The following is a 26,780-nucleotide window of genomic DNA, read 5'->3' as shown; positions in this document are numbered from 1 at the left end:
TGATACTGAGGCACACTCTTCTCTCTCTCTCCTCTTTCATAGCTTGACCAGACAGTGCTGTCATAGCCTAAGCACTCTAAGGCCAGTGTAACAGTGCTATGTCATAGCTATCTATTTGTACAGAAAGTTGTCTAGCTGCCAGTAGTGAGTAGTAGAAGTGGTATCTCAGTTATGGAGTTCAGACAATAGGCCCAGGTGTATTAAGTCCCCAAAATGCCTCTCATAATACTGTTGTTGTTGGACAGAGACCAGAGAGACAGGCAAGAGACGTTGAGATTGAAACAACTTTTGTTATGACTGCTGACAAATACAAAAGAGTGAGGTAATGTTCCACTCCAACTGAGGCTTCCCAGTGGTGTTCTCTTTGATTCACAGTTCCACCATGGCTCCAATGAAAAGCATTCTCTCTCTCAAGTTCACTTTAACACAAGTCAGCACATGGCTAAACTAATCTCTGCCCTGGCTGGGACTGGGACATCATCCTCTGCAAAGCTAAGAAACCCAGAGGGTCCACTCCACACTGGCTGTATCTTTCACTGAACAGTCATTTTACATCTCTCGTCAGGGCAGATTAGATCATCTCATCTGAAAATATTTAACTGGGTTGTGTTACAGATAACTGTAGAACTGCTTTCTGTTGGGGTGGATCACGCATCCAAAATATGTTACAGTGGTTCCCCGCTAATTTTAGAGGAGGAACATGAGAGGTCAGGGCACTGTTGAAGTCTTAATGTCCTATAGGGATATTTGCTCTTCAGGCAGGGTTCCAACTGTCCTTTATATGTCTTAAAATAAAAAAGGCAAAGTGCATTGTAAATTTCAAATAATTTCATAATTTAGTTAAATATTGTCTGTTTGATGAATGATTTTGAATTTCTAATGTAATTCTTTGTAGACATCATATACTGGTACTCCTTGCATTCCTGATACAATAAATGTAGTGCCATTCAAAAACTCTCAAGGGATAAAAAATGTTGTAGACTTGTCCTCATTGAATAGCAGCCGTTATCGCTAGGGTCAACTAGATACAGAGGATCATATTGTGAGCACAATCCATCACTCAACCAATGGAAGGACATGTTATTTAACAATATGATGTCATCCTCTAACTCCAGGACCTGGTCAATGGGCTTAAATGTCCTTCCTTCCCAAAGAGGAGATTCCTCTTGAACATTTCCAACAAACTGGAAATACGACAACTTCCTATCCCCAGAGCACATCTCCCTTCTGGTTAAAATGAGAGGCCAGGCAGGGGTGATTTGAAATTAGGGCAGAAATGATCCCTTGTTTGTGGTCATACATAGGTGACTTAAACACTGCTGTGCTTTGGAAAGTACAAATGTGGTAAGAAGAAGACACAGTATGTTCGTGGTCAGAAGTCACTGGAAAACAACGGCTGCTGGGTAGATTAACAGAAACCAATGTTTAATTGGGAATGAGAGTATGAGACACATGAAAAAGAGCAGCCAGAGTCAGAGAGAGGAGTCTCACAGGGACTCTGGGTTGACTTTCACTGGAACAATGTGGGTGATATACTGGCAGCACATTTCAAACAACCAGCACTGCGGACAGATTACTTTTCAATCCTATCCTCTTTTTACAGGTGCTGGCAAAATCCTGATTTGACACCAACATTACTGTGATCCCCTCTCTTCACGGGCTTTTAATACGTTGTGACAGCAGCCAGATCATACTGTAGGCCTATCTAAGGAGAAAAGCTCATCAAATCGGCCTTTGCTCAACTTACCATTCATGAGTTGTAGAACAGCTTTATCAGGTTTTCCTTCATTGTAAAAGGAACAGAAATAGCCTTGCCTGTTAGAGAAATTACAGTAATTGAAGAAGAACTGTAAGGTAACCCAGAGCAAGACTGGGATGTGTGGGAGTAAGCTCCTAAATATGTTTTAATTTGGTGGGAAAACAAAAGAAAGGTAAAGTACTCTAGTAATGATGGCTGAGAGAGCACTGAGTTTCAACAAAAAGTACAAATATAACTCACTGCCTTCACACGACTGAATATAGATTGTACTCAAAAGCCTCACAACAGGAACCAATGCATTTGCTTTCCTGTAGTCAAGCCTGCTTGAGCTTAACTGTAGGGGCCCAGAGTCAGTGACGCAGTAACCAACCGGCAGTATGGGGGAGGTGGTAGTGCCTCTCTGCTCTTGCTGAACCTCACAGCTAGATATCACAGTCCCCCATTGGTCACCGTATTGCGAACAACAATACAGACAATAAATGCATGTGTGTGTATATTTAGAGAACAAAAAGGAATGTAAGTGAAGTTATAATTTTCTAAGGTTTGAAACATGGTACCTGATTGCCATGCAAGTCCAGAACATCTAGTTTAGTCAGGTTATCCAGACTGCATATCCTCTGGATTCTGCAAAACATTAAACAGACAAGAATATTAACATCATCCTCTCTGGTATTCTATACAAGATATCTCTCCTATAACACAACGTTACTATGACAAAGAGCTGGTATCCCATTTGCTAACTAAATGGTTACCAGGCACAGGAAATGGGATTGTCAAAGAGCGGTAGGAATGGATTTTCTACTGATGGTTAAGTTGACTGTTTTCCACTGTCCTGTCATCCAGGATTGTCTATATAGACCAAACTGTAACTTAGGGAAGTTAGAATTTCCAAGGGACTGTAACCTATCAGAAACCTAAATCTGTGGTATGCTTTGCTTGAACGGTACCGCAGACTGTTCTGAAAGTGGGTTCTAAAAAGACAAATGTCAGGTTTTACAGACTCTGGAACAAAACCAGACCTCAGCAATGGGATCCCGGTGGCATTTACCATGATTTGTGACTTTAATCTTCCTCCCTCCTGACCTTTAGTTTTAAAGTAAAGTGATGTTAGATGTAAGATTCACAAAGAGAGCAGTGGTATGGTTTGGTACAGAAATTGGGCACCTGCAGGAAAGCACTTTTCAATGGAGGTTGATATATAGGCTAGCTGTGCTGTGGCGGTCATACAGTATCACTTAATCCAAAAAGCAGGATGTGCATATCCCTACGGTAACATCTTTATAAATGTAAAGAAAAATCCCACCAAAAAAAGACAGCATAAAAAGTTTTTCATCTGAGCCGGCCGACACAGGGAGACCCATGGGGCGGCGCACAATTGGCCCAGCATCGTCCAGGTTAGGGGGAGGGTTTGGCCGGCAGGGATGTCCTTGTCCCATCGCGCTCTAGCAACTCCTGTGGCGGGACCTATGGCGCATGCACGCTGACACGGTAGCCAGGTGTACGGTGTTTCCTCCGAAACATTGGTGTGGCTGGCTTCCGGGTTATGAAGGCATTGTGTCAAGAAGCAGCGCGGCTTGGTTGGGTTGTGTTTCGGAGGACGCACGGCTCTCAACCTTCGCCTCTCCCGAGTCTGTATGGGAGTTGCAGCGATGAGACAAGACTGTAACTACCAATTGGACACCACGAAATTGGGGAGAAAAAGGGGTAAAATTATTATTTTTTTTTAAAGGTTTTTCATCTGTCCTTGAAACCATGCACTGTAAAAGCACCAAAATGATTGGGAGCTTCTATCCTATTGTTCTGTTTGTATGCTTGAGACAGATAACACAAACCTGTTCTTGCCCAGCATAAGCACTCTGAGAGAGGCCAGGGCTGAGATGCCAGACATCTGGGAGATGTGGTTGTCATACAGGTCTAGGAAGGCCAGGTGCCGCAGATGAGACAGATTGTGGATGTGCGTGATGAGGTTGTGCTGAAAGTTAAGCAGCTGCAGCCTACCCATGCCCTCCAGCAGGGGACACTCCTCCAGACCACGCCTGACACACAAAACACAAAAGCATTGTCAACAACACCACTCTGTGAGAGGATGACCCTGTATTATCTTGTTATGATGCAGAGGAGAGAGGGCTCACAGTAAAAAAGGTACAAGCCACCTGATACCACACTGTCTGCCTTCCAACACTGGCAGGCAGGGTTCAGGAGATCTCATTATTCTAAGTTGATGAGGCTATGGATATGGTTTATTGTTGACTAGTCTCTGCTGAGTCCCCAACAAACGAATGATCCGGATTTCAGGGGAAATAGAAAGAGAGCCTGTAACAGGACTTCCGCTTTTGGATGTTAACAAGGCCATGTTCAGTTGCAAAACGTTCTCGAACGTTGCAGATAGAAATGACATGAATAGAGCCGATGTGATTCCTTATTCTACATATTAGAGATGCAAGTTTGATCTACATAGCCTATTTCTATCTGAATATTCCAGAATATTCCAAAACGTTCATTCCTGCTGAACGTGCCCGGCAACACTCCATCTTAACTCCTCCTCCAAATTTACTGGATTGTTTGAACAGTGCAGAAGAGAACTTCCCCGGCAGTTTTTTCCCCCCTTCTCAACAAGACCAGTGTGTAGAGGATCTAGTTTCAGGCGTTTCTTTTACGCCTGCAAAGTTGACATGCACTGTCAGAGGGCAGGATAATCTTTATGAGGGACTTTGCTGCACCCTACTGGTGAGTCCAAGCAATTACAAACTTGGCATTCCATTGCAGGACAGTGTACTGAGAAGCTCAACATAGACCACTGAACAAACAAAGCCATGAGTGTTTTAGCCTACCTGTCCAAATCTAGTCGCTCAGGACTCAAAGCACAGTCATCACGGGAACGAAAGGCAATTGGAAAACTAGAGGGAGAATTCTCACTCAATGATATGGCATCACCTGGTCCTGTTACAAAGACACGTTTGTTCAGAAAAGCATTAGGTTTTACATGTCCAGAAGTATTTCACTTGAGCACAGAGCAGAATGTTCCATTAGACTGACTTTGATCCATGACAAAAAGCAGGGGGGCTGGCATTGTTGAAGAGAGGGGGAGGATCCTGAGTGCAGTCACTCACCAGTTGGCAGGGTGAGGGGTGAGGTACTGTGGGAGTTGATGGCCCCTGCACTGTGGGTTGCTCTCCTAGGCTTCACTCTGTGTGGCTGTGGCCCCAGGTCACCAGTCAGCCCACTGGGTAGAGCAGCAGCAGGGGGTAGGAGGGGACGCTCAGGGCCCATAAACTCACTGACAAACGCTAGCACAGGGGTGTGGAGAGGCCTGCCGCCACCACTGTCTGCATTAAGCCTGCTGTCTGGAGAGAAAGTAAATGGTGAGACAGAGAAGACGGGGACAGGTAAGAGACTGTCACAGTGTCTTGTAACTTAGTCAGGTAGTACCTTGTCTTGGTGGATTCATTTTCATGGTGTCCATGTTTATCCCGTTTGTAAAGTCTTTAGACCATCGGACGTCCAGCTGTCAAATCAAACATTTAATGAATTAGAAATATATCATTATGATAATTAAAGGGCACTCAAGACATAATGTCATGCTTTCCATGTTCATGCATTGTCTCATTAAAATAGTATAATTTGGGGAATGGGGACACTCCTTACTGTGGATCTATCTACAAAGGCAAACTCACTGGTCTCTGAACATTTCTCTCTGGTATTTGAGAGTTCACTGCTGTAAAGTGCAGTTTATAGCTGTTGACCTGGGGGGGATGACAGAAAAAGATGAGGCAACTTAAGACTGGTAATTGTAACAATAGACGAACAACAACTAAGCCAAGAGTCCACTATATGGTTACTTTTCTCTCTAGACAGCAGGCTTAATGCAGCAGGCTTAATGCAGCAGGCAAATGCATTAATTAATATTAATGCATTTGTGGAGCAACAACATGCAACCCAGCCACTAGATAGATCGCAATCTTGCTCATTTATATGACTGTTACAGAGTTGCATTAGCTTTCTGGATAAGCTAGCTAGCATGCTAACTCTTTCCTAATAAAGACAGAGAGAAAGTAAAGATTATTTATTTTGGACACATCGTTCTTACCGTGGGAGAAAGACACCTTCCTGTAATGGCTGTATTGTTGTTGGTCTGCTGTCTTTGTGGCCGCATTTTTGCTAGTGTTACAACGTTGCTAGTCAGCTTGCTAGAATGTGGCTAACTAACCAGTTTTGTTGTTTAACGTCAATGCTAATTATTTTAAAATGTATTGTTGTGAACTGATGCTACAATGTAAAAATGGCTCATCATGTCACTGACACAGCACTAACTTCGCTGGCAACGCCCATCGTTTCTATGGAAACGAAAACACCTTGGTTACACAACATCCTGTCTCAATATAAGTAATCCCGCCAACAACCCTAAAAATGAAAGGTTCCGCTTGTAAAATTACCGGTAGAATATGAATAGAATGGAATAGATCATTATTGTTAATTTGGTTAGGACTGAAAATCCAACTTCTGCCTAATCGACTTTTTACATGTCTTCTACTCTGCATTCCACTATACGGTTATACCCTGAGCTAAAGCCTAGGTATTAGTTTAACGTTACCTGTTATCAAGTCTCAGGCAAGGTTATCACCTTCTCCGCAATAACCCCAGTTTATAGGAATCACTGAACAAATCTGTGTCACGCCACCAATTTGACAAGAATGTGTTAACCTGCTGAGCTAAACCCTAGGTCTTGGTTTTAGGCAAGGTTAGGCTATCACGCACCTAACCGCCTCCATTATTAATTTGTATGAGCAATACAAGTAAGGAAGTAATCCAAAGACATATTTCATAGCCGTGTCCTCTTACACTATTAGTGATGCACGCATAAACACTTTTTTAAAGAAAAAACTCCACTGGTGACCCTCTCATTGTTATAAAGCATTGGTTACACTGTCTCTCAACTCGAAAGGATAAGAGCTAGGAATCGACTCTCACTCAGACCCATCAAAGCGACATCCCACACACATGCTCATCACAAGGATATATTAATATATTCATAAAACTGACACATTTGTGGGAGATGATGTTGTAATCTTTTGTGACAAGCAGATAATGGAATGCTCTGTATAAATGACAGTTCTTCCACAATTGACCTAGCTACTTCTGTTGTGACACAATGTCACTTTTGTAATCATTTCTTTACCACATACAGAACAAATAATGGTCAGTATACTTCAGAGATAATTGTCCCACATCAAAGCATATAATTATGGTTCTGCAGTCAATCACTTCTGCAGGCATTTTATAAGGGCATGATGAAGTGGATTATATGAATGTGATATAATATCTCACAATTGCCAATAAAAAACATGCTGCTAAAACACAGGGATCAATGTAAATTGTCTGTCGTTATATATTATGCATGGGGACTTGGCCAGTCAGAGCTCTCTGGGGTACAGAGGTCTATAAATATCTTGTCTGGCTCAGAATGAGGGAGTGATGTGGAGCAGAAGTAAAATGCTGCACTCATCTGTAAATCGAAAAACATAAGATCTAGCATCCTTTAGGGAGTAATAGAATCCTGAATAAGACAAAAGAAAGAAACATTGTATTTTTTTGTTGGCGATAAAACTAAGCAAACCCTTCAATATCAGTAGTGAGTTATATACTGTAGGTTACAGCACAGAGCATTTACAGACTGTGAACAATAGAGATTTTCTGTCAAAGAAAGGTGCTGGAGCCTGGACCCACAGAGTCAGTTTGTTCCACATACAGTAATAGCTGACGTACATGTATGCATGGATGAGAAACACACACCTTCTGACAGTCACCTAGGACAGACTCACAAAGGATTCTCTATTATCACCAGGGCATGTATATTTACAAAGACATACATGCATATTTTCCTTCAACTTTACTCCAAACATCTTTCATTCAAGGCAGGATTGCCCAATCATCTATCAGATGATTTTGTGAAAGATTGCATCACATTCACAAGCTCAAAAAGCAAAATGTTTCACAATGTTCCCAAGAATCTAATGACTACTGATTGATATACTTCCCTTCAGATTCTTCACAATTGGGACACAGGAAAAACACATATCAAATACAACTAAAGTGTAGATGGTAAATTAAACATTGTAAAAACAGAATAATAAAGCAATTGTTCAGCTTTCTCTATCCAGATGTCCAACATGGACAAAATCAGACATACAAAAAAAATGGTACATTTAAAATAAACCAACATATGTAAGATGCTTTGTAGCATTACAAATTAACAAATTAACACCCTTGTTGTTGAATGTTAAGTACAGGCGAATGGTGGTCACAATTGCATTCAGTCTGGACAAAGAGGAAATACCAGCTCTGCTCTGATCAAGAGAGGGGAACTCATTTTAACTCAGCTCAGTTTACAGCAATCAGCTTACTCCTGCCAAAGGTGTCCCAAATGGCAGCCTATTCCCTATGGGCCCTGGTTAATTGTAGTGCACTTTAAATGGAATATGGTGCCATTTGGGGTGCAACTCATGTCTCTATTGGGGCTGTTTCCTGCTGCAGACACCTGACAGATAAGCTGTTGAGGGGGATGTTGGAACATCTTCCTGCAGGGCCATTATCTGATTGATGTCTGCTCCTGGCTTGTGGCACTGGGAGGTACAGCACTGCTGCAGCAGGACATGTGGTTCAGAGTATGAGTCAGTCCACCAGCTGTACAACTCTTGCCAACAGGGTGGAGAAAACATCAAGTCATCTCAGGCCTGGCAACTGTATTAGCAATGCTGTAGCAGTTGTGGTGTGGGTGATGATTTACGAGTCCATGTAGGATATGATACACTCCTACAATTAAAAACAGTCAGCGAGTGTCATACGCGGCACACTGAAGGTTTGGAGATAACAGACCATGAATTGGATTATGGAAATCCTGACATCTTCAAAACTGTGTTAATAATTTTGTTGCAAAGGGCTATTTTATTATAGGCATACACAATCTAAAATAAAGTAAAAAAGTGAAAGCCACTGCTGACAGTAATGCTTCATGACACTATATACTCTGGTGTCGTTTATTTGTGTCCTTCCCCATAGCAAATCCCTCAACAACCCCTGCGGTCTAATGCTAAAAGCCTATTATCCAATTTGCAGGTTCTGAGAAATGGGTCGGCCTTCATGATTGGTGCATTGCAATTTCCCCAATTGCATAACAGCACGTGGCATTTACACTTCAACGTCCCCTTATTTAGGACACGTGTGAAATAGCAGCCATTGTTTACTAGAAATAGCGACGAAGGGAAAAATACACAAAAATGCAAACATTGGTAAACGCATTTATCCGTTGTCTCTATTTTCTCCTCCCTCCCTCTTGGCTCCATCTTGGAGTTTGCTGGTGGATTGGGGATGAGTGCGGAAAGATGACATGGCCCAATCCCAGAGCGCGTTTCAAAAGCAGAACGCTTCTTACATATCAGGAAGTAACCTTACAAGACCGCTCCATCCCTTCGGTCTCCCCAGTTCCTAGCTGCGTCTCGCTAGCTGCTAGCTCCACGCCACCCCAGGGTTCTCCGTGGGGTAGAATTTGGGGGCTCTGGCAAGCTGTGGAGCGCATCTTCGGGGCTTCCTTGGCCATCCACCGGTGTGGGTGTCAAAAGCGTCGAGGTGTGTGTGCCCCGTATTCTTGCGACTTCAATTGTTGTATTACAGGGAATAAATGCTTTCATGAAAGCACTACCACTGGTGTAGCCGAGGAGGAAGTGAACGAACCGGGAGAAAACGCATTTATTTCGGGTAAAATGACGAGTGCCACCATGGAGTTTCAGAAACATATCGAATCTGCATTAGGTTCGTCAGCGGGACGGGAAATCGACGAAGTAATAATTGTGGATCAACACCTGCAGGAGATGGGGACTCAAGTGATGATAACAGTGGCTATTCAGGCGGCAGACGACGAGGAACCAGAGGAGGAGGTGTCCTCAAACAATCTCGATTTCCTCGGAGGCAGCTGTAGTGAAGACGAATTTGGAAGACATGATAAATCCAGGTAAATGTTTTGTCTTGTAATGGCATGTCTGTCTGTTGTATCCTCCTTTCTAACGTTCTGATTTGATTGTTTGTTATTGGAATGAACCTTATGTATGCTAAAATACTACATACTTTCTTTTTTGTCGTTTCGTGATATTTCAATGTGAACTTCAATTCCGCAGTAAAGAGTTATGGTAATTGCCAGACAGCTTCTAACCACCTGTGGACGGGCATTGTAATCCCATTGACGTAAAAAAAGAGGCCGATTTGGATGGCACCTTTACACTCATTGCTCTAATTCCCCTGCGTCACCCCCTGCTTTCTCAACCTGGACTCAATGCAACCTGGACTCAGACGTAACATAGTGTAATGACCCTGGGTTTATAAGTGCGAATATCGACTCTGCCGCTCGTGCAAGCTTTTGGGGCACAGTCGATAGCACGCTGGGTCGAGGGTTCGAGGCCTGCTCCCTGCCTGTTTCATTACAATAGTAAATGTAAATCCGGGGCACTCCAAATAGGTTCAGATGTTAAGTTTCGTATGGTGGAGTGTGTATTCATTTGTGGATGTCCATCCAACTTGTATGATATGTTAGGAAATGCAATTTGCAAAATGTGTGACAAGTTACGAATTCCACACTTATATATATTTGTACACATTGTTGTGGCTAACGTTAGCTTGGTTAGAGAACACATTTGTGTTGTAGACCCTGACCCCCCACCCCCCCAAAAAACTGCTTGTCCTGGGGTTACAATGCAAATGTATACTGTTGGGGTACTCGAGGACTGGCGTTTAAACACTGGGTTAAAGGGGAAGGGTTAGCACAGTAGTAAGTAGTTGCTCCGTTGTCCGTGATAATTCTAACACGCAACCTTTAGGTTGTTAGAGATTTGTCGACTAACCATGTTTGTTTTTTGCCTTAAAACCGCTTTGGGCTAGGGGGTGCTATTTTCACGTCCGGATGAAAAGCGTGCCCAAAATAAACTGCCTGTTTCTCGGGCCCATAAACTAGGATATGCATATAATTGATAACACTAAAGTTTCTAAAACTATTAAAATCATGTCTGTGTATAACAGCACTTATTTGGCAGCTGAAACCCTGAGGACAAACCATCCAGGATTATTTTGAGAACTGTTTTCTATGGGATACTAGATTTGAGGCATCTGGTTGCAGTTCCTATGGCTTCCACTAGATGTTAAGTCTTTAGAAATTGGTTGATGTTTTTCCTTCGAGAAATGACGAAGTAGCCCTTTCCTTTCTGGGTGTCGGGCCAAGTGGACTGTTTGGGGCGCGGGACCTGGAACTCGCTCCACTTTCATTTTATCCGCTATTGAACACAGTATATTCCGTCTTAAATTTGATAGATTATTTATATTTTAAAATACCTAAAGTTGGATTAGGAAAGTTGTTTGGACCAAGTTTACAGGTAGTAGTCATGTTGGGCGAGTTGGAACCAGTGTTTTTCCTGAAACAAACGCGCCAAAGAAATTAACATTTTGGGGATATAATGATGGAATTTATCGCACAAAAGGACAATTTGTGATCTTTATGGGACATTTTGAAGTGCCAACAGAAGATGTTCAAAGGTAAGGCATGAATTATATCGGTATTTCTGAGTTGTCGCGCATGGCGGGTTGAAATATGATTGTCATGTGTTTGTATGATGGGGTGCTGTCCTCAGATAGTCGCATGGTTTGCTTTCACCGTAAAGCCTTTTTGAAATCTGAGATGGTGGCTGGATTAACAATAAGTTTTATTTTGGTATATTGCACTAGTGATTTTATGAAAGTTAAATATTTTTCATTTGAATTTCGTGCTCCGCAATTTCACCGGATGTTGTCGAAATGTTCCGCTAGCGGAACCTCTAGCCGTAACAGGTTTTAACCAGCCGGTCTTAACCATACGAAACGTAAATCCGAACACTCAATTTAGTATGATACATCATAGTCAGTCTTGCGGTGTTCCTCACTTGCAACAATGTTGCACTTGTTTAGGGGCATGGAACATTTTTAGTTTTCACATGGTACTTTTGTAACTAGTGAACTACTCATTGATGCTCTTTGACCAGCTTATTATTGTGGCAGGAGAGAATAAGAGGATGACAATTGCTCCCTTTACAGTGGTGTTGTGTGCGGGGGAGGTGTTGCGCCCACATATTTTGTTGAAGGGCTTCCCCTGACTTTAACACAGTGGGTTGGATGCTGTAATCATTACGTTGTCTGGGGTATTCGGCTAGTGTCTTGCCTAGCCTGCGGGATGGGATCGCTGTGTGAGGAGGATGACTCATCGACACAGTAATGTCATTCAGACATTCACTCTTATTGCAGCCGGCAATGCTGGCCTGGCATACCTGTGCAAATTGTAAAGTCCTCTGTCAATAGAGCTTTGATTAAACCTTTGTTTTGGTGTGGCAGGCAGTAAATGACTACATTGTTTGATTTTGAAGTCTGGCTGATATGGTAAATAGCCCTGTCCCTGTGGGGGAGGCATGTAGTGTGGCGATGACTCTGCACTCTTCAGATGGAGAGGTCTTAGCAATTTCTGTTCATGTTGGCGGGACACCCTGTGGTGTTGCGGTTCTGGCAGAGAGCAGTGTGACGGTCACACTGTGGTTAGGCAGCCTGTCACTACTGTCACAGGAAGAATCTGAAAATGAAATCTGAGGAAAGAGTCAAGATGGCAGATCTCCAGCAGCTCTTTTCAGCATGTTGCCATGGGCAATGGCTGAGGCTGTTTTGATCAGTTCTCCTGCCAAATCGGTTAAGCTCCTGCCGTGTCTCTGTGAACTGGCATGTTATCCATTATCTTTCTCAGTGGCGCTGGCACGAGTGGCGGTGAGCTGGAGGAGGAGAGCTGGCAGCCCCCAGACCCAGAGCTGACCCAGAAGCTGGTGGCCCAGATCGAGTACTACCTGTCGGATGAGAACCTGGAACACGATGCCTTCCTGCTCAAACACGTCCGACGCAACAAGCTGGGCTTCGTCAGTGTCAAACTGCTCACGTCCTTCAAGAAGGTAATGTTTGATCTCCTGCTGACAGTTTGGTGTCTTGATATTGAAATATCAATTGAATTCCCTGGGGGCTCATATAACTGAATGCAACAGCTGTTCCTAGTGTCAATATGGCAAGCTGTTGGTGCTAGGAAGTGCATTCTCACATGAGTTGGCGGCAGGAGCATCTGGTGTGAATGAGGCTCATACAGGCTCATTGATTTTGGCTGTTTCCTTTTTCAGTTTACACTTCCAAGAAAAATATCTGTTTTTCTCCTCTACTGGTTTAATTTCTAATGTTCACAGCTGCATGAATACTGTAATTGTTTTAGGTTCTAGGAGGAGCTAACAATAACAGCAAATTTGTTGCTGTATTTACCAACAAAAAGTTTGAAATTTAGGAACTGTTAAACAACACTTAGTAGTAGCCAGTTACTTGATTTGCCTTTTGATAGCTGTTGCTTAGATAGAAATAATATCATTCTAGATCTGTGGCTGCTTATGTTATCATACTGCCATCAGAACAAAGGCTTTTTAGTTTTCAGGATGTATGAATAAACAAAGGAAGTTCTCATGCAGGATGCTGTCTGTAAAAGTACTGACTTTCGCTTCCGATTATCTCTAACAGTTGTTTTCCTCCCAGGTGAAGCACTTGACACGAGACTGGCGAACAACTGCATATGCTCTGCGCCACTCGACAATACTTGAGCTAAATGATGAGGGGCGCAAAGTGCGTCGCAGATCAACAGTGCCTGTGTTTGCCAGTGAGTCTCTGCCGAGCCGCATGCTACTACTCAGCGAGCTGCAGAGCTGGCCAGAGCTGGGTGTGGCGATGGAGGGTGGGGCTGGCGACGGGAGTGAGGGCGGCGCTACCCAACAGGAACAACTGATGAAGCTGCTGCTGAAAGCGTTTGGAACATATGGAGCCATAGCCTCTGTGAGGGTGCTGAAGCTTGGCAAGGACCTGCCAGCCGACCTGAAGAAGCTGAGTGGCCGCTACACACAGCTGAGCACTGAGGAGTGTGCCATCGTGGAGTATGAGGAGGTGGAGGCTGCAGTCAAAGCCAACGAGGCTGTGGGCAGCGAGGAGGGGACAGGGTCTCTGGGGTTGAAGGTGGTCCTGATCGGCACCAAGCCTCCCAAGAAGAAGGTCCCCAAAGATCAGCGTCAGCGCGAGGAGGGAGTAGGAGGAATGAGGAAGAGCCACTCACTCAACAGCCGGGTACGGGAGCTTCAGTATCACGAAGACTCTGCCTGTAGCTCCTCAGAGACTGAGAGCAACCCCACCTCCCCCAGACTGGCCCGCAAATCCCGCTCTGTCAATAAGCTAAGTCCCACTGGAGGGGGTGCCACCTTCCAGAACAATCACCTGAGCCCAGCTGTGTCCCCACGCACCAGCCCCTGGTCGAGCCCCCGGGCCAGCCCATGCTCCCAACGCAAGTCTCCCCACTCCCATAAGTCTCCTTTGGCCAGTGAGGGCAGACTGAGCCCTGAGGCTGGGCGACGTTGGGCTGACTACTCCTCAGACAGCAGCCTAACACCGTCCGGTAGCCCTTGGGTCCAGAGGCGCAGGCAGGTGGCCTCCCAGGAGAGCAGCCCAGTAGGGAGCCCCATGCTGGGTCGAAAGATCCAGGGCGCAGACGGGCTTCCGCCAGGTGTAATGCGTCTACCGCGTGGGCCTGATGGAACACGTGGTTTTCACTGTGGTGTGTCCATTGGTGTTGCTGAGATGGGAGAGAAGACTGCTTCTACCCAAACCTGACACTCAGACCCCCACCCCCCCCTATGCCCCCAGTTCTAAAGCAGTACACTGAGTACAGCGATGAGATTTGGCCCAGTCCTTTGGCCACTACATTGACATTCTTCATCCCCCGCCCCACATTTGAATGGTCGTAGATTTGTTCTGTTTAATAGTTGTTTGGAGATTTGCCTGTCTTTGTTATACTTTTTATACAATATTTTGTTTAAAAACATGGTGATGCCTAATTTATGAATATTTAAGATACATTTTGAGTTTATTAAATTCAAAATTGAGTACTGTATTTGACACAAGTAATGGTATTTGTCACCTCCCATTGCTATCTAAGGTGTTGAGCATGGGGCGGGGCAGAGATTTACTTCAGTAACCCTATTTTACTTTTTTATTGGAAAGTTTCCAGTGTCAGTCTTAATGTGTAAAATCTCATTTTGTATGGATGGTGTGAACAGTGGTATGGGCACATGGCGTGGATATCACCATATGCCTTTTGCTATTTTTGTCTATTGAGTATCTATTGAGACATTGAGTGTCTATTGAGTTTGCTCCTTAAACTGTGGCCATACTTTCCCTGCCAGAAGGTTGAACAGTTATCACATGGACTACTTTTTTATTTTTCCTTCAATTTTTTTATATTTTTTCCTGGATGCCTAACTTAAGCTTCCAAAGTAGGGGTTACTCTCCTAGCTCTGCAAAAAATGAAAAATATTAAATGGGGGGCCTTCCTTGGCTGGAATCTGTTTCTATCAGTGTATAGCCTCTGCCGAGTCCCCAACAACCTTTTCAGGGGAAATGCAAAGAGCCTGATCAGACTTCTGCTTTTGGACGTTATCAAGACACCACTCCATCTTAACTCCTACACATTTACTGGATTGGTTGAACAGTGTAGAAGAGAAACTCCCCTGACACTTGTTTTTCTTGTCAAGACCAGTATATAGGGGATCTGGTTTCAGGTGTTACTTTTACGCCTGCTATGTCGGGTTAATCAGTGTGTAGCATGCTGGTAGTGGGGGATGCAATGTTCAGGTTTGAGTGTGCAAAATGGAGATGCTCTTGAACTCTTGACATCTGAGCTGGGGTAATGTGCATTTTCTTTATTGTACAAAATAAATCACAAATTGCATTTGGCTTGTGGCAACATTTTTCATTTACATTCGATTAGGAACATAGGAATTGGTATTACTGTGAAATTGCTTTCAAATGCTCCTTAGCAACCACAAAGGTCTGACACAAATCCAGTATCTCATGCTGGGATGCTATGAAATCAGATGTGTGATCCAGCTTTAGCAAGATAGATACTACATGTATCAACTTATTAATTACTGTATGACTATTGGAAGTTAGAACTACTCAGTTCCAGTTCATATAAGAAAATCAGTCCACTGAAATAAATTCATTAGGCCCTAATGTATGGATATCATGTGACTGGGAATACAGATATGCATCTGGTCACAATTTAAATATTTTTTTCAAGTAGTGTGGATCAGAGAACCATTCAGTATCTGATGTGACCATTTCTCATGCGGAGTTGATTAGGCTGTTGATTGTGGAATATTGTCCCAATCCTCTTCAAGGCTGTGTGAAATTGGTGGGAATTTCAAAACGCTGTTGTACACATCAATCCAGAGCATCCCAAACATGCTCAATGGGTGACATGTCTGAGTATGCATGCCATGGTAGAAATTGACATTTTCAGCTTCTAGGAATTGTATACCTACCACACAGTTTACCGAAACTCTTCAATGGATTCTTTCAGATTAATTCTGACATCCATCTATATAACACAAGACACTGCAATAAACTTCACCTCACATAGTTAATTCTCTATCAGATACAGAGGTCCCATACTCTGGAATTCTTACCTTCACATTGCCAAAACCTCATCCGGTCAGCCTGATGAACCAAACTACCCAATAATCCCTCCATGTAGCCTCACTCACATAATCACATGTTTTTTCTTGTTTACTGAGTATATATTATGTGCAATTATTCATATGCTTTGCTTAACTGATTGAACAAACTATTTTTTTACTTATTGGTGTGGTTTTCATATAAGCCCCTTTGGGCTTCTAACCTTACCTGCACACCATTTTTACCAGTTTTTTTTTTTTGTTTATCAGTACTGTTTTGCCTTTCACTTTTCTTTGGTGCAAAAAAAACTAACTAAAAGCTACAGATCCTTGCGTTATCATGCTGAAACATGAGGTGATGGCGGCGGATGAATGGTGCGACAATGGGCCTCAGGATCTCTTCGTGGTATCTCTGTGCATTCAAATTGCCATAGATAAGATGCAATTGTGTTGTCCGGCCATACCCCACCACCACCACAAGGCACTCTGTTCACAACGCTGACATCAGTAAACTGCTGGCCCACACGACACTATGCACATGGTCTGCAGTTGAGGCCTATTGGACGTACTTCCAAATTCTCTAATATGACATTGGAGACTGCTTATGGTAGGGAAATTAACATTAAATTATCTGGCAACAGCTCTCGTGGACATTCCTGCAGTCAGCATGTCAATTGCACGCTCCTTCAAAAATTGAGACATTGTTGCATTGTGCTGTGACAAAACTTCACATTTTAGAGTGACCTTTTGTCACCTGCACAAGGCACACCTGTGTAATGATCATGGTATTTAAGTAGCTTCTTGATATGCCACACCTATCAGGTGGATTAATTATCTTAGTAAAGGAGAAATGCTCACTAATAAGGATGTAAACAAATTTGATAGACACAAGCTTTTTGTGCTTATGGAACATTTCTGGGATTTTTTATTTCAGCTCATGAAACATGGGACCAACACTTTACATGTTGCATTTATATTTTTGTTCAGTGTACTGTATAACATCCTAGGAACCAGTAGCCTATTGCTGTTGCTGGGAGATCCAGTGAAATGCCAAACTAATTGTTTCTTGCATAAGACAGGAATAAATGAATAGTCTTTTGTCTTCATCACTCGCGATTAACAATTCTAAACTAATCATAGGGGATTTCACCACAATGGAAGTTGTGTTCTGATTCACTTAGGATTGTTGACTCTCAATGAATTTGAACATGACTGTCCTATTACTTAAGAGAACTCACGTGCTCATAGGAGTAATGATATTCACAATGTTTCCATAAATGTCAATTAACCCAGTAAGACTGCTTTCATTTAATTAAAGAATTACCCTGTTCTGTTCAGTACTGATTGTCTCGTATCATCAATTGGACAGTCTAGTTTTGTTGATATGTTTTTATCGGAAATGACTAGGTGATATGGTGGTTCTATTGCTGTTGTATTTTAAGATGCTACTCGTTGAGATACACGTCAGCCTCAACTGAGAAGTGTTTGGTTAAAAATACATAACCCAAAATGAAACAATTACTTACAGGTTGTATTCATGCTCAGTGAGATATATGGCATAGTGAGGATGACTGGCATTTATTATTCTAACTGGGTAGCCTTGCCAGCCAAAATGTAGAGGTGGCGGTCAGTCAATTCGGCGCAAACAATGGGCCAAACACCTATTCTGTTGGAGGTGGTACATAACAGTAAGTGAGGAACTGGGGATGGGGAGCGTTTAGTTAAATTTACTGCAGATTAGCCAATGAGAAGCGCTAACACCAATTGTATGGTGTATGTATTCACATAACCAGTAGTCAGTAAGCTCTTGGTTTACGGTAGTGAGCTTATCTTTCTGTAGGCCTGTATTTCTGTATCCAACGGCACTGCCTCAAAGATGTGGCACGGCATTTTACTGTGTGAAAGAATGTAGAGGTGAAGTCTAGGTCAATCATCATGGAAATACCAGATGATTGTTTATTCAAGTATGCTTATAATACTAACAGCAGGCTGAAGACAATAAGGCACAAAGTTTAATAATATTTCACAAATTTAATATTTACAATTCTCAAACATTGTCATTACAGTGTTCAAAAAAAAAATATCCTTCCTCCAGAACATGAACACATTTTCACCAGAAATATAGGTTACCAGTTTGTGCAGCACACATACTCAAGCTCTGGATATGGGAGGCTACATATCATAACCATTCGGGCTGGGCGATTAGTGATGAAGAAAAAAACCTGTTGTCCAAGTTCTTTGAAAACTAGTACTAAAACCATTCTGAACCAGTTAGTGACCTAGTTGAAGCCTGCACAGCTTTACGAGAACAGATTGTGTTTTGGGCATGCAGAGCTGTAGCGCAATGCCATTGTAACAGTAGAACTTTAGACCGTCCCCTCGCCCATACCTGGGCGCGAACCAGGGACCCTGTGCACACAACAGTCACCCACGAAGCATCGTTACCCCTCGCTCCACAAAAGCCGCGGCCCTTGTAGAGCAAGGGGAACCACTACTTCAAGGTCTCAGAGCAAGTGACATCACCGATTGAAACGCTATTTAGCGCGCACCACTGCTGACTAGCTAGCCGTTTCACATCCGTTACACCATGTAATGCTGAAATCTGACATACGCATATTGGTGCACATCACAGAAGGTTGGGGAGGACGGGCTCATGGTAATGGCTGGAGCGGAACAGTATCAAACACATGGTTTCCATGCGTTTAACCTGTTGCGACGACCAAACCCGGATCCGGGATTCTATTTATAGACCTAAGCTCATTACCATAACGCAACGTTAACTATTCATGAAAATCGCAAATGAAATGAAATAAATATGCTAGCTCTCAAGCTTAGCCTTTTGTTAACAACACTGTCATCTCAGATTTTCAAAATATGCTTTTCAACCATAGGAAAACAATCATTTGTGTAACAGTAGCTAGCTAGCGTAGCATTTAGCGTTAGCATTAGCGTTAGCATTAGCGTTAGCATTTAGCAGGCAACTATCACAAAAACAAGTAAAGCCTTCAAATAAAATAACTTACCTTTGAAGAACTTCTGATGTTTTCAATGAGGAGACTCTCAGTTAGATAGCAGATGCTCCGTTTTTCCAAAAAGATTCTTTGTGTATTAGAAATAGCTCCGTTTTGTACATCACATTTGGCTACCAAAAAAAAAAAAAAAAAAAAAAAAAAAACGAAAATTCAGCCCTCAAAACGCGAACTTTTTTCCAAATTAACTCCATAATATCGACTGAAACATGGCAAACGTGGTTTAGAATCAATCCTCAAGGTGTTTTTCCACATATCTCTTCAATGATATATCCTTCGTGGAAGCCTGGTTTCTCCTTGCTCTCAAATGGAAAAATAATTGCACCTGGCTTTACGCTCCAATTTCGACGCAGGGACACCAGGCGGACACTTGGAAAATGTAGTCTCTTATGGTCAATCTTCCAATGATATGCCTACAAATACGTCACAATGCTGCTAACACTTTGGGGGAACGACAGAAAGTGTAGGCTCATTCCTTGCGCAATCACAGCCATATAAGGAGACAATGGAAAACAGAGCTTCAGAAATTCTGATCATTTCCTGGTTGATGCATCATCTTGGTTTCGCCTGTAGAATGAGTTCTGGGGCACTTACAGACAATATCTTTGCAGATTCTGAAACTTCAGAGTGTTTTCTTTCAAAAACTGTCAAGAATATGCATAGTCGAGCATCTTTTCGTGACAAAATATCGCGCTTAAAACGGGAACGTTTTTTATCCAAAAATGAAATAGCGCCCCTAGAGATCAAAGAGGTTAATGCCGTTCCAGCCATTGCTATGAGCCGTCCTCCCCTCAACAGCCTCCTGTGGTGCACATCCACAATGCAATAAATATAAATACACAATATAAGCCCCAGCCATAATAACCATGTAATTTCCCCAAATCTGTATCTCAACCACATTTTCAACCAAGCAATCTGACATTCATGTTGCAATGTTACACTCCAAAGAAAATAACCGTTCAAGTACTCTTTTGCTGGTTGGTTTGCAGACAGATGCACATTACCGTCCACCACACTTAACAGGTGCCATATGCTTTAACAAAACCTACAGGGAAGAAACACTGCTTTTCTTCCAAGCACTTTTTGTTTCTGTTATCGGTATTATAATAATAAGTCCATTTTGTGTTCTGTAGCCATGGTTACTGGTCTCCTATGCATGACCATGGAGCACCATAGGTGGCCATTGTTATAATATAATTCCAAGCACTGCTTAAAACTGTCCCTACCTCCCATTCTCCAGTCAGTCCATATCAGCCTGACCAACTCTAATCACCATTAACCAAACAACTCAAACGATGCTCAGTGCAGCCTGTATTACAGTATATCAGTGAAGGATGCTTGGGCTTGATGATCTAGAGGCGGACCTGACAAGGCTGACCTTGAAGCTGCACTGGTGGCAGATGGGACAAGAAGTCAGTCTTTGCAGACAGTGGGAGTTTGGGCAAGCAGATGGTGTGATAATGGGATGGCATCTCCATGGAGTGGATCTTTACAGTCTAAACTGAAATGGAGAGGGTATTAACCCTACAACCATCATGCCTGTGGAGTGGGCATCAATCACAGGTCTCAGATGTAGAGGGAGCCATCGGCTGGCCCCACATAGCCCGCTCCAATCAGCAGCACATCAATCAGGGTCCAGATGCCCAGGCCACCGAAACTGAACAGCTTGCCCAGACCCTCTCTCCACTGGCCTAGATAGAACCGGTCAGCCCCAAATCCACCTAGTGTAATGCTGTAGATAGAAACACAACAATAACAACTGGGATTCTACTGGTAACAGTGAAGAGCATAGAAGACATGGACATCTAAGCGGGAAGGCGCACCATATTGAATGTCGGCTGTAAGCAGTAGACCACCTTCTTGGTGTTGACAAAGGGTGGCAAGTCAACGTGTACAATCATCACAGCTTGTTTTGTCCTTAAGAGATTTGAGTGATGAATAAGTCTTATTCTTTCAACCCAAGACTGTCAATTATTGGTACTTCTGCTGTCTGTAAAGAAATGGGCAGGGCTGTAGGTTGATTCTGCTGCTACGATTGGATAGCATGCACTGCAGCACACATGCACCTGTGCTCTGGATGATTTGTGTATTGCAAGCCGTGCCAGACAGCAGTCCTGTGTGGACAGAATTGAAATCTAAACCGAACCCAAGGAAAACACTGTTGTTCTTGATTTTGTAAATCTCACAAATCTCAGTTTTGTAAGATACTGACTTAAAATGCTGTCCTATTTACACTTTGTAGTCAGTTTTGGCACCAAAATAAATGTTTCTGACTAATATCGATGCCACATAAGCCGTTTTCAACCAGATAAACCATTTTTTGTTTCAGCCTTCCTTTAATAAATCCTCTACGGGATCGGTTGTGACGGTTGAGCTAACGTAGGCTAATATGATTAGCATGAGGTTGTAAGTAACAAAAAAAATCCCAGGATATAGACATATCTGATATGGGTAGAAAGCTTACATTCTTGTTAATCTAACTGCACTGTCCAATTTACAGTAGCTATTACAGTGAAATAATACCACACTATTGTTTGAGGAGAGTGCACAATTATGAACTTAGATGTATTAATAAAACAATTAGGCAGTCTTGATATAATATTTTGAACAGAAATGCAATGATTCATTGGATCAGTATTAAACTTTGCACATACACTGCTGCCATCTAGTGGAAAAATCTGTGCCTGGGCTGGAATAATACATTATGGCCTTTGCCTTGCATTTCAAAGCTGGTAAAAAACATTTTTAAAAATGCATATTTTCTTCTTTGTATTATCTTTAACCAGATCTAATGTGTTATATTCTCCTACATTCATTTCACACTTCCACAAACTTCAAAGTGTTTAGTTTCAAATGGTATCAATCATCATACATCTCCTTGTTTCAGGTCCTGAGCTACAGTCAGTTAGATTTGGGTATATCATTTTAGGCAGAAATTGAAAAAAGGGGTCAGATCCTTAAGAGGTTTTGACCGTATGCTTGTGCAGGAGTTTTACCTGAGTGCCAGTGCTGTAGACCACTTGTACCCTCCTGTCCAGTTGCAGTACAAACGTTTCTGAAATACTCTTTTACCTGAGAACAAAAGACAGGCAGTATATACTCCCCTCCATATGCATTTGAACAGTGAAGCATTTGGCTCTATACTCCAGTATTTTAGATTTGAGATAGAATGTTTTATTTGAGGGTATTTTCATACATATTGGTCTTAAAGCACTTCCTGTAACTAGTCCCCCCATTTGAAGGAGTCATAAGTATTTGGACAAACTAACTTATAGTGTAGTCAAAAGTTTAGAATTTGGTTCCATATTCCGTGCACGCCAAAACTACATCAAGCTTGTGACTCAAAAACTGCGTTTGGGGTTTGTTTTGCCCAATAGGAACTGAATGGTGAATAATGTCTTGTGCCATTTGAATCACTTTTATTGTAAGTCAGAATAGAAGATGTTTCTGAACACTTCTACATTCATGTGGATGCTAACATGATTATAGATCATCTTGAATCAATTATGAATAATGATGAGTGAGAAGGTTAGAGGCACAAAGAGCATACCCCCCCAAAAATACTATTCTCCCCAGATATTGGTAATGGTGAGAGTTTAGCATGTTTTGTTGTAGCCTCTGAATGCCATCTCACTCATTATTCATGATTCATTCATGGTTTTTCTTAATAATGGCATTATCAGGATTAATTGTGTTTAGAAGTATCTTATCTACTCAGAAAGAAAATCATCATTCAGTTACTTTGACAAAATATAACCCAGAACACAACCAAAACTAACTGCAAATGCATTCGAGGGGTTTGTAGAGTCACAAGCTTGATGTAGTCATCACGTGCAAGGAATATTGAACCAAATACTAAACATTTGACAAAATACTTACTTCACATGGGTGGGACTACATACATAATGTGCTTTCATTTCTAAATGGTAAAATATATGTATGAAAAGACCCTTAAATAAAAGGTGACATACTTCTGGACTGTTGACTCATGAAACACTTGATCCCAAGTCCAAAATGGAGTATATGCACTGCTCAAAAAAATAAAGGGAACACTTAAAACAACGCAATGTAACTCCAAGTAATCACACTTCTGTGAAATCAAACTGTCCACTTAGGAAGCAACACTGATTGACAATAAATTTCACATGCAGTTGTGCAAATGGAATAGACAACAAACAGGTGGAAATTATAGGCAATTAGCAAGACACCCCCAATAAATGAGTGGTTCTACAGGTGGTGACCACAGACCACTTCTCAGTTCCTATGCTTCCTGGCTGATGTTTTGGTCACTTCTGAATGCTGGCGGTGCTTTCACTCTAGTGGTAGCATGAGACGGAGTCTACAACCCTCACAAGTGGCTCAGGTAGTGCAGCTCATCCAGGATGGCACATCAATGCGAGCTGTGGCAAGAAGGTTTGCTGTGTCCGTCAGCGTAGTGTCCAGAGCATGGAGGCGCTACCAGGAGACAGGCCAGTACATCAGGAGACGTGGAGGAGGCCGTAGGAGGGCAACAACCCAGCAGCAGGACCGCTACCTCCGCCTTTGTGCAAGGAGGAGCAGGAGGAGCACTACCAGAGCCCTGCAAAATGACCTCCAGCAGGCCACAAATGTGCATGTGTCTGCTCAAACGGTCAGAAACAGACTCCATGCGCTGTACTACAGCGCCAGCTGTGCCATCAGAGTCCCTGGGTTCGCGCCCAGGCTCTGTCGTAACCGGCCGCGACCGGGAGGTCCGTGGGGCGACGCACAATTGGCCTAGCGTCGCCCGGGTTAGGGAGGGCTTGGTCGGTAGGGGTGTCCTTGTCTCATCGCGCACCAGCGACTCCTGTGGCGGGCTGGGCGCAGTGTACGCTAGCCAAGGTGGCTAGGTGCACAGTGTTTCCTCCGGCGCATTGGTGCGGCTGGCTTCCGGGTTGGATGTGCGCTGTGTTAAGAAGCAGTCCGGCTTGGTTGGGTTGTGTATCGGAGGACGCATGACTTTCAACCTTCGTCTCTCCCGAGCCCGTACGGAAGTTGTAGCGATGAGACAAGATAGTAGCTACTACAACAATTGGATACCACGAAATTGGGGAGAAAAAGGGGTAAAATAAAAAATAAAAAACAGACTCCATGAGGGTGGTATGAGGGCCCGACGTCCACAGGTGGGGGTTGTGCTTACAGCCCAACACCGTGCAGGACGTTTTGCATTTGCTAGAGAACACCAAGATTGGCAAATTCGCCACTGGCGCCCTGTGCTTTTCACAGATGAAAGCAGGTTCACAATGAGCACATGTGACAGACATGACAGAGTCTGGAGACGCCGTGGAGAACGTTCTGCTGCCTGCAACATCCTCCAGCATGACCGGTTTGGCGGTGGGTCAGTCATGGTGTGGGGTGGCATTTCTTTGGGGGGGCCGCACAGCCCTCCATGTGCTCGCCAGAGGTAGCCTGACTGCCATTAGGTACCGAGATGAGATCCTCAGACTCCTTGTGAGACCATATGCTGGTGCGGTTGGCCCTGGGTTCCTCCTAATGCAAGACAACGCTAGACCTCATGTGGCTGGAGTGTGTCAGCAGTTCCTGCAAGAGGAAGGCATTGATGCTATGGACTGGCCCGCCCGTTCCCCAGACCTGAATCCAATTGAGCACATCTGGGACATCATGTCTCGCTCCATCCACCAACGCCACGTTGCACCACAGACTGTCCAGGAGTTGGCGGATGCTTTAGTCCAGGTCTGGGAGGAGGTCCCTCAGGAGACCATCCGCCACCTCATCAGGAGCATGCCCAGACGTTGTAGGGAGGTCATACAGGCACGTGGAGGCCACACACACTACTGAGCCTCATTTTGACTTGTTTTAAGGACATTACATCAAAGTTGGATCAGCCTGTAGTGTGGTTTTCCACTTTAATTTTGAGTGTGACTCCAAATCCAGACCTCCATGGGTTGATAAATTTGATTTCCATTGATCATTTTTGTGTGATTTTGTTGTCAGCACATTCAACTATGTAAAAAAAAAAGTTAATAAGAATATTTCAGTGTTCCCTTTATTTTTTTGAGCAGTGTATAATAACTGTCCAAATACATATGGAGGGGTGTGTATGTATCTGAATAATAATGAACCAGACAGACTGTACAGTAAGTGTATACCTAAGCAGTGTACGTGGTCCAGTACTTTGCAGGTGGCGTTGTAGCGTTTGCGAGGACAGGCAACGGTCCTACAGCTGGTTGAGTTGGAGCACCTGTACTGAGACAGGTCCAGCTGCCAGCAGAACTGGCACGTGATGGACAGGGAGAAGTTGGTCTGCTGCTTCCCCGACTCCACCTGCAAGCAGAGAAAAATAAACAGCATTCTGAAGCATCAACAGCACAATGACAAAGTGCTACAGTTACATACTTTCTTTGCAAATGTAGCTCCTTGTTCTTTGTCAAGAACAATCTGTGTCCAACTGGCGAACTGAACTCACTGTGCAGTGGACTCCTCTCTTGGCCTTGCAAGAGAAAGACGCTGGTTTGCCATAGCTACAGTTGTGATGATAGCTGCAGTTGAAGCAGTCAGCAGGCAGTCTGTTGCATTGACCCCCACTGGGGCAGTTGGCAGCATAGCCATCTGAATCAGTTGGAGATGCTGCAAAATAATTCACAAGATATGTTGTCCCATGGACCTCATTCAGTAACCGCATACCAAAGAGGCACTGTCAGTGTCAACATGATAAAAACATCCCATGGATGGAGGCTGGGGAGATTTTACCAGATGGAGAAGGAACCACCGGGCTGGTGATGACTGGCTGAGCATCTCGGCTGTAAGGGGGCTCCTGGCCCACGTGTGGGGAGCTCAGGTACCCTGGAAGACAGTAGTTGGCATATAAGGGGGAGGGTGCATCATGTAGTTAGCTGTTATAGCTAGCAAGCTAATAAACACAGCTTGCTGGAGCAATTGTACATTAGTTAGCTAGCTTGCCAGATAAAATACAGTAGGAACAGAATACAGTAAATTGGCTGTAGACTACCATTGTGTGGATACTTGCCATAAACTCTTGTTAACTAGCTAGCTAATGTAACGCGTTATGCCAGCTAACTAGTATCGCGGGGAGAAAAAACATATATCACAGATGCCTAGCCCTGGTATATACAAATCCGCTTTAGCATATGTTTTGTTATATAGCCTTACCATTCACACATCGCAAACATAGATCCAAAAATAACAGTGTTGTGATGCCATGGGCTTTTAGGTAGCGTCTTCTCTCAAATGGCCAAATCTGACTGACGGTAGCCATTGTGCCAACGTAAATGAACTTCAATCCCTTTCTTATCCTTGTGACCCGCCCATTTAAAGGGGACGTATGAATTTACTACTTGACGTCAAGATTATTCAAGAGCAGAGACCTCAAGAGGGTCAAAGTAGTTTTTTTGTCAAATGAAAAAAGTTACT

The 26,780-nt window shown here is 43.3% G+C and overlaps 3 protein-coding genes across 4 annotated transcripts in view; 1 reads left to right on the top strand and 2 right to left on the bottom strand.

Annotated features, from left to right (window-relative positions):
- LOC139412228 (leucine-rich repeat-containing protein 49-like) overlaps positions 1 to 5,921 on the bottom strand; it is a 58,745-nt gene extending 52,824 nt beyond the window's left edge. The window contains exons 1-7 of the mRNA XM_071159054.1: positions 5,847 to 5,921; positions 5,434 to 5,502; positions 5,189 to 5,264; positions 4,870 to 5,103; positions 4,591 to 4,699; positions 3,592 to 3,795; positions 2,317 to 2,383 (exon numbers count right to left, since the gene is read on the bottom strand). Coding sequence (XP_071015155.1) covers positions 2,317 to 2,383; positions 3,592 to 3,795; positions 4,591 to 4,699; positions 4,870 to 5,103; positions 5,189 to 5,264; positions 5,434 to 5,502; positions 5,847 to 5,912 — 825 coding nt within the window. The 5' untranslated portion in view covers positions 5,913 to 5,921. The remainder of the gene's footprint in view (positions 1 to 2,316; positions 2,384 to 3,591; positions 3,796 to 4,590; positions 4,700 to 4,869; positions 5,104 to 5,188; positions 5,265 to 5,433; positions 5,503 to 5,846) is intronic.
- Positions 5,922 to 8,909: 2,988 nt separating this feature from the next.
- Positions 8,910 to 17,681, top strand: LOC139411590 (la-related protein 6-like). Of its 2 annotated transcripts, none has more exons than XM_071158142.1 (3): positions 8,910 to 9,764; positions 12,561 to 12,759; positions 13,379 to 17,681. In XM_071158142.1, exons 1-3 carry the CDS (start codon positions 9,034 to 9,036, stop codon positions 14,495 to 14,497), a joined length of 2,049 nt encoding a protein of 682 aa, XP_071014243.1. In that variant the 5' UTR covers positions 8,910 to 9,033; the 3' UTR covers positions 14,498 to 17,681. The 2 variants fall into 2 exon arrangements, with proteins under 2 accessions (XP_071014243.1, XP_071014244.1); XM_071158143.1 differs by lacking the exon at positions 8,910 to 9,764 and adding an exon at positions 10,158 to 11,332 and having other exon boundaries at positions 13,379 to 15,612.
- A 2,511-nt stretch (positions 17,682 to 20,192) lies between these two features.
- On the bottom strand, positions 20,193 to 26,663 carry LOC139411589 (TM2 domain-containing protein 3-like). The gene is made up of 6 exons (XM_071158141.1): positions 26,520 to 26,663; positions 26,100 to 26,192; positions 25,816 to 25,976; positions 25,499 to 25,673; positions 22,367 to 22,442; positions 20,193 to 21,102 (listed from the first exon to the last, which is right to left on the bottom strand). The coding sequence occupies exons 1-6, from the start codon at positions 26,623 to 26,625 to the stop codon at positions 20,937 to 20,939; spliced, it is 777 nt and encodes a 258-aa protein (XP_071014242.1). The 5' UTR covers positions 26,626 to 26,663; the 3' UTR covers positions 20,193 to 20,936.
- Positions 26,664 to 26,780: the final 117 nt, after the last annotated feature.

The sequence above is a fragment of the Oncorhynchus clarkii genome, chromosome 6 (assembly GCF_045791955.1).
Source record: "Oncorhynchus clarkii lewisi isolate Uvic-CL-2024 chromosome 6, UVic_Ocla_1.0, whole genome shotgun sequence".
Lineage (NCBI taxonomy): Eukaryota > Metazoa > Chordata > Actinopteri > Salmoniformes > Salmonidae > Oncorhynchus > Oncorhynchus clarkii.
The sequence above is the reverse complement of the archived record's forward strand: the minus strand, read 5'-3'. Positions and strand labels throughout refer to the sequence as shown.

Excerpts from the sequence above, each read along its gene's own strand:
- LOC139411589 (XM_071158141.1), bottom strand. The coding sequence starts at position 26,625 with ATGGCTACCGTCAGTCAGATTTGGCCATTTGAGAGAAGACGCTACCTA. Across the intron at positions 22,443-25,498 it reads GGACCACGTACACTGCTTAG|GTAAAAGAGTATTTCAGAAA; the intron begins GTATACACTTAC and ends TTTTGTTCTCAG. Across the intron at positions 21,103-22,366 it reads TCTACAGCACTGGCACTCAG|CATTACACTAGGTGGATTTG; the intron begins GTAAAACTCCTG and ends TTCTATCTACAG.
- LOC139411590 (XM_071158142.1), top strand. The coding sequence starts at position 9,034 with ATGCAAACATTGGTAAACGCATTTATCCGTTGTCTCTATTTTCTCCTC. Across the intron at positions 9,765-12,560 it reads GGAAGACATGATAAATCCAG|TGGCGCTGGCACGAGTGGCG; the intron begins GTAAATGTTTTG and ends TATCTTTCTCAG. Across the intron at positions 12,760-13,378 it reads TGCTCACGTCCTTCAAGAAG|GTGAAGCACTTGACACGAGA; the intron begins GTAATGTTTGAT and ends TTTTCCTCCCAG.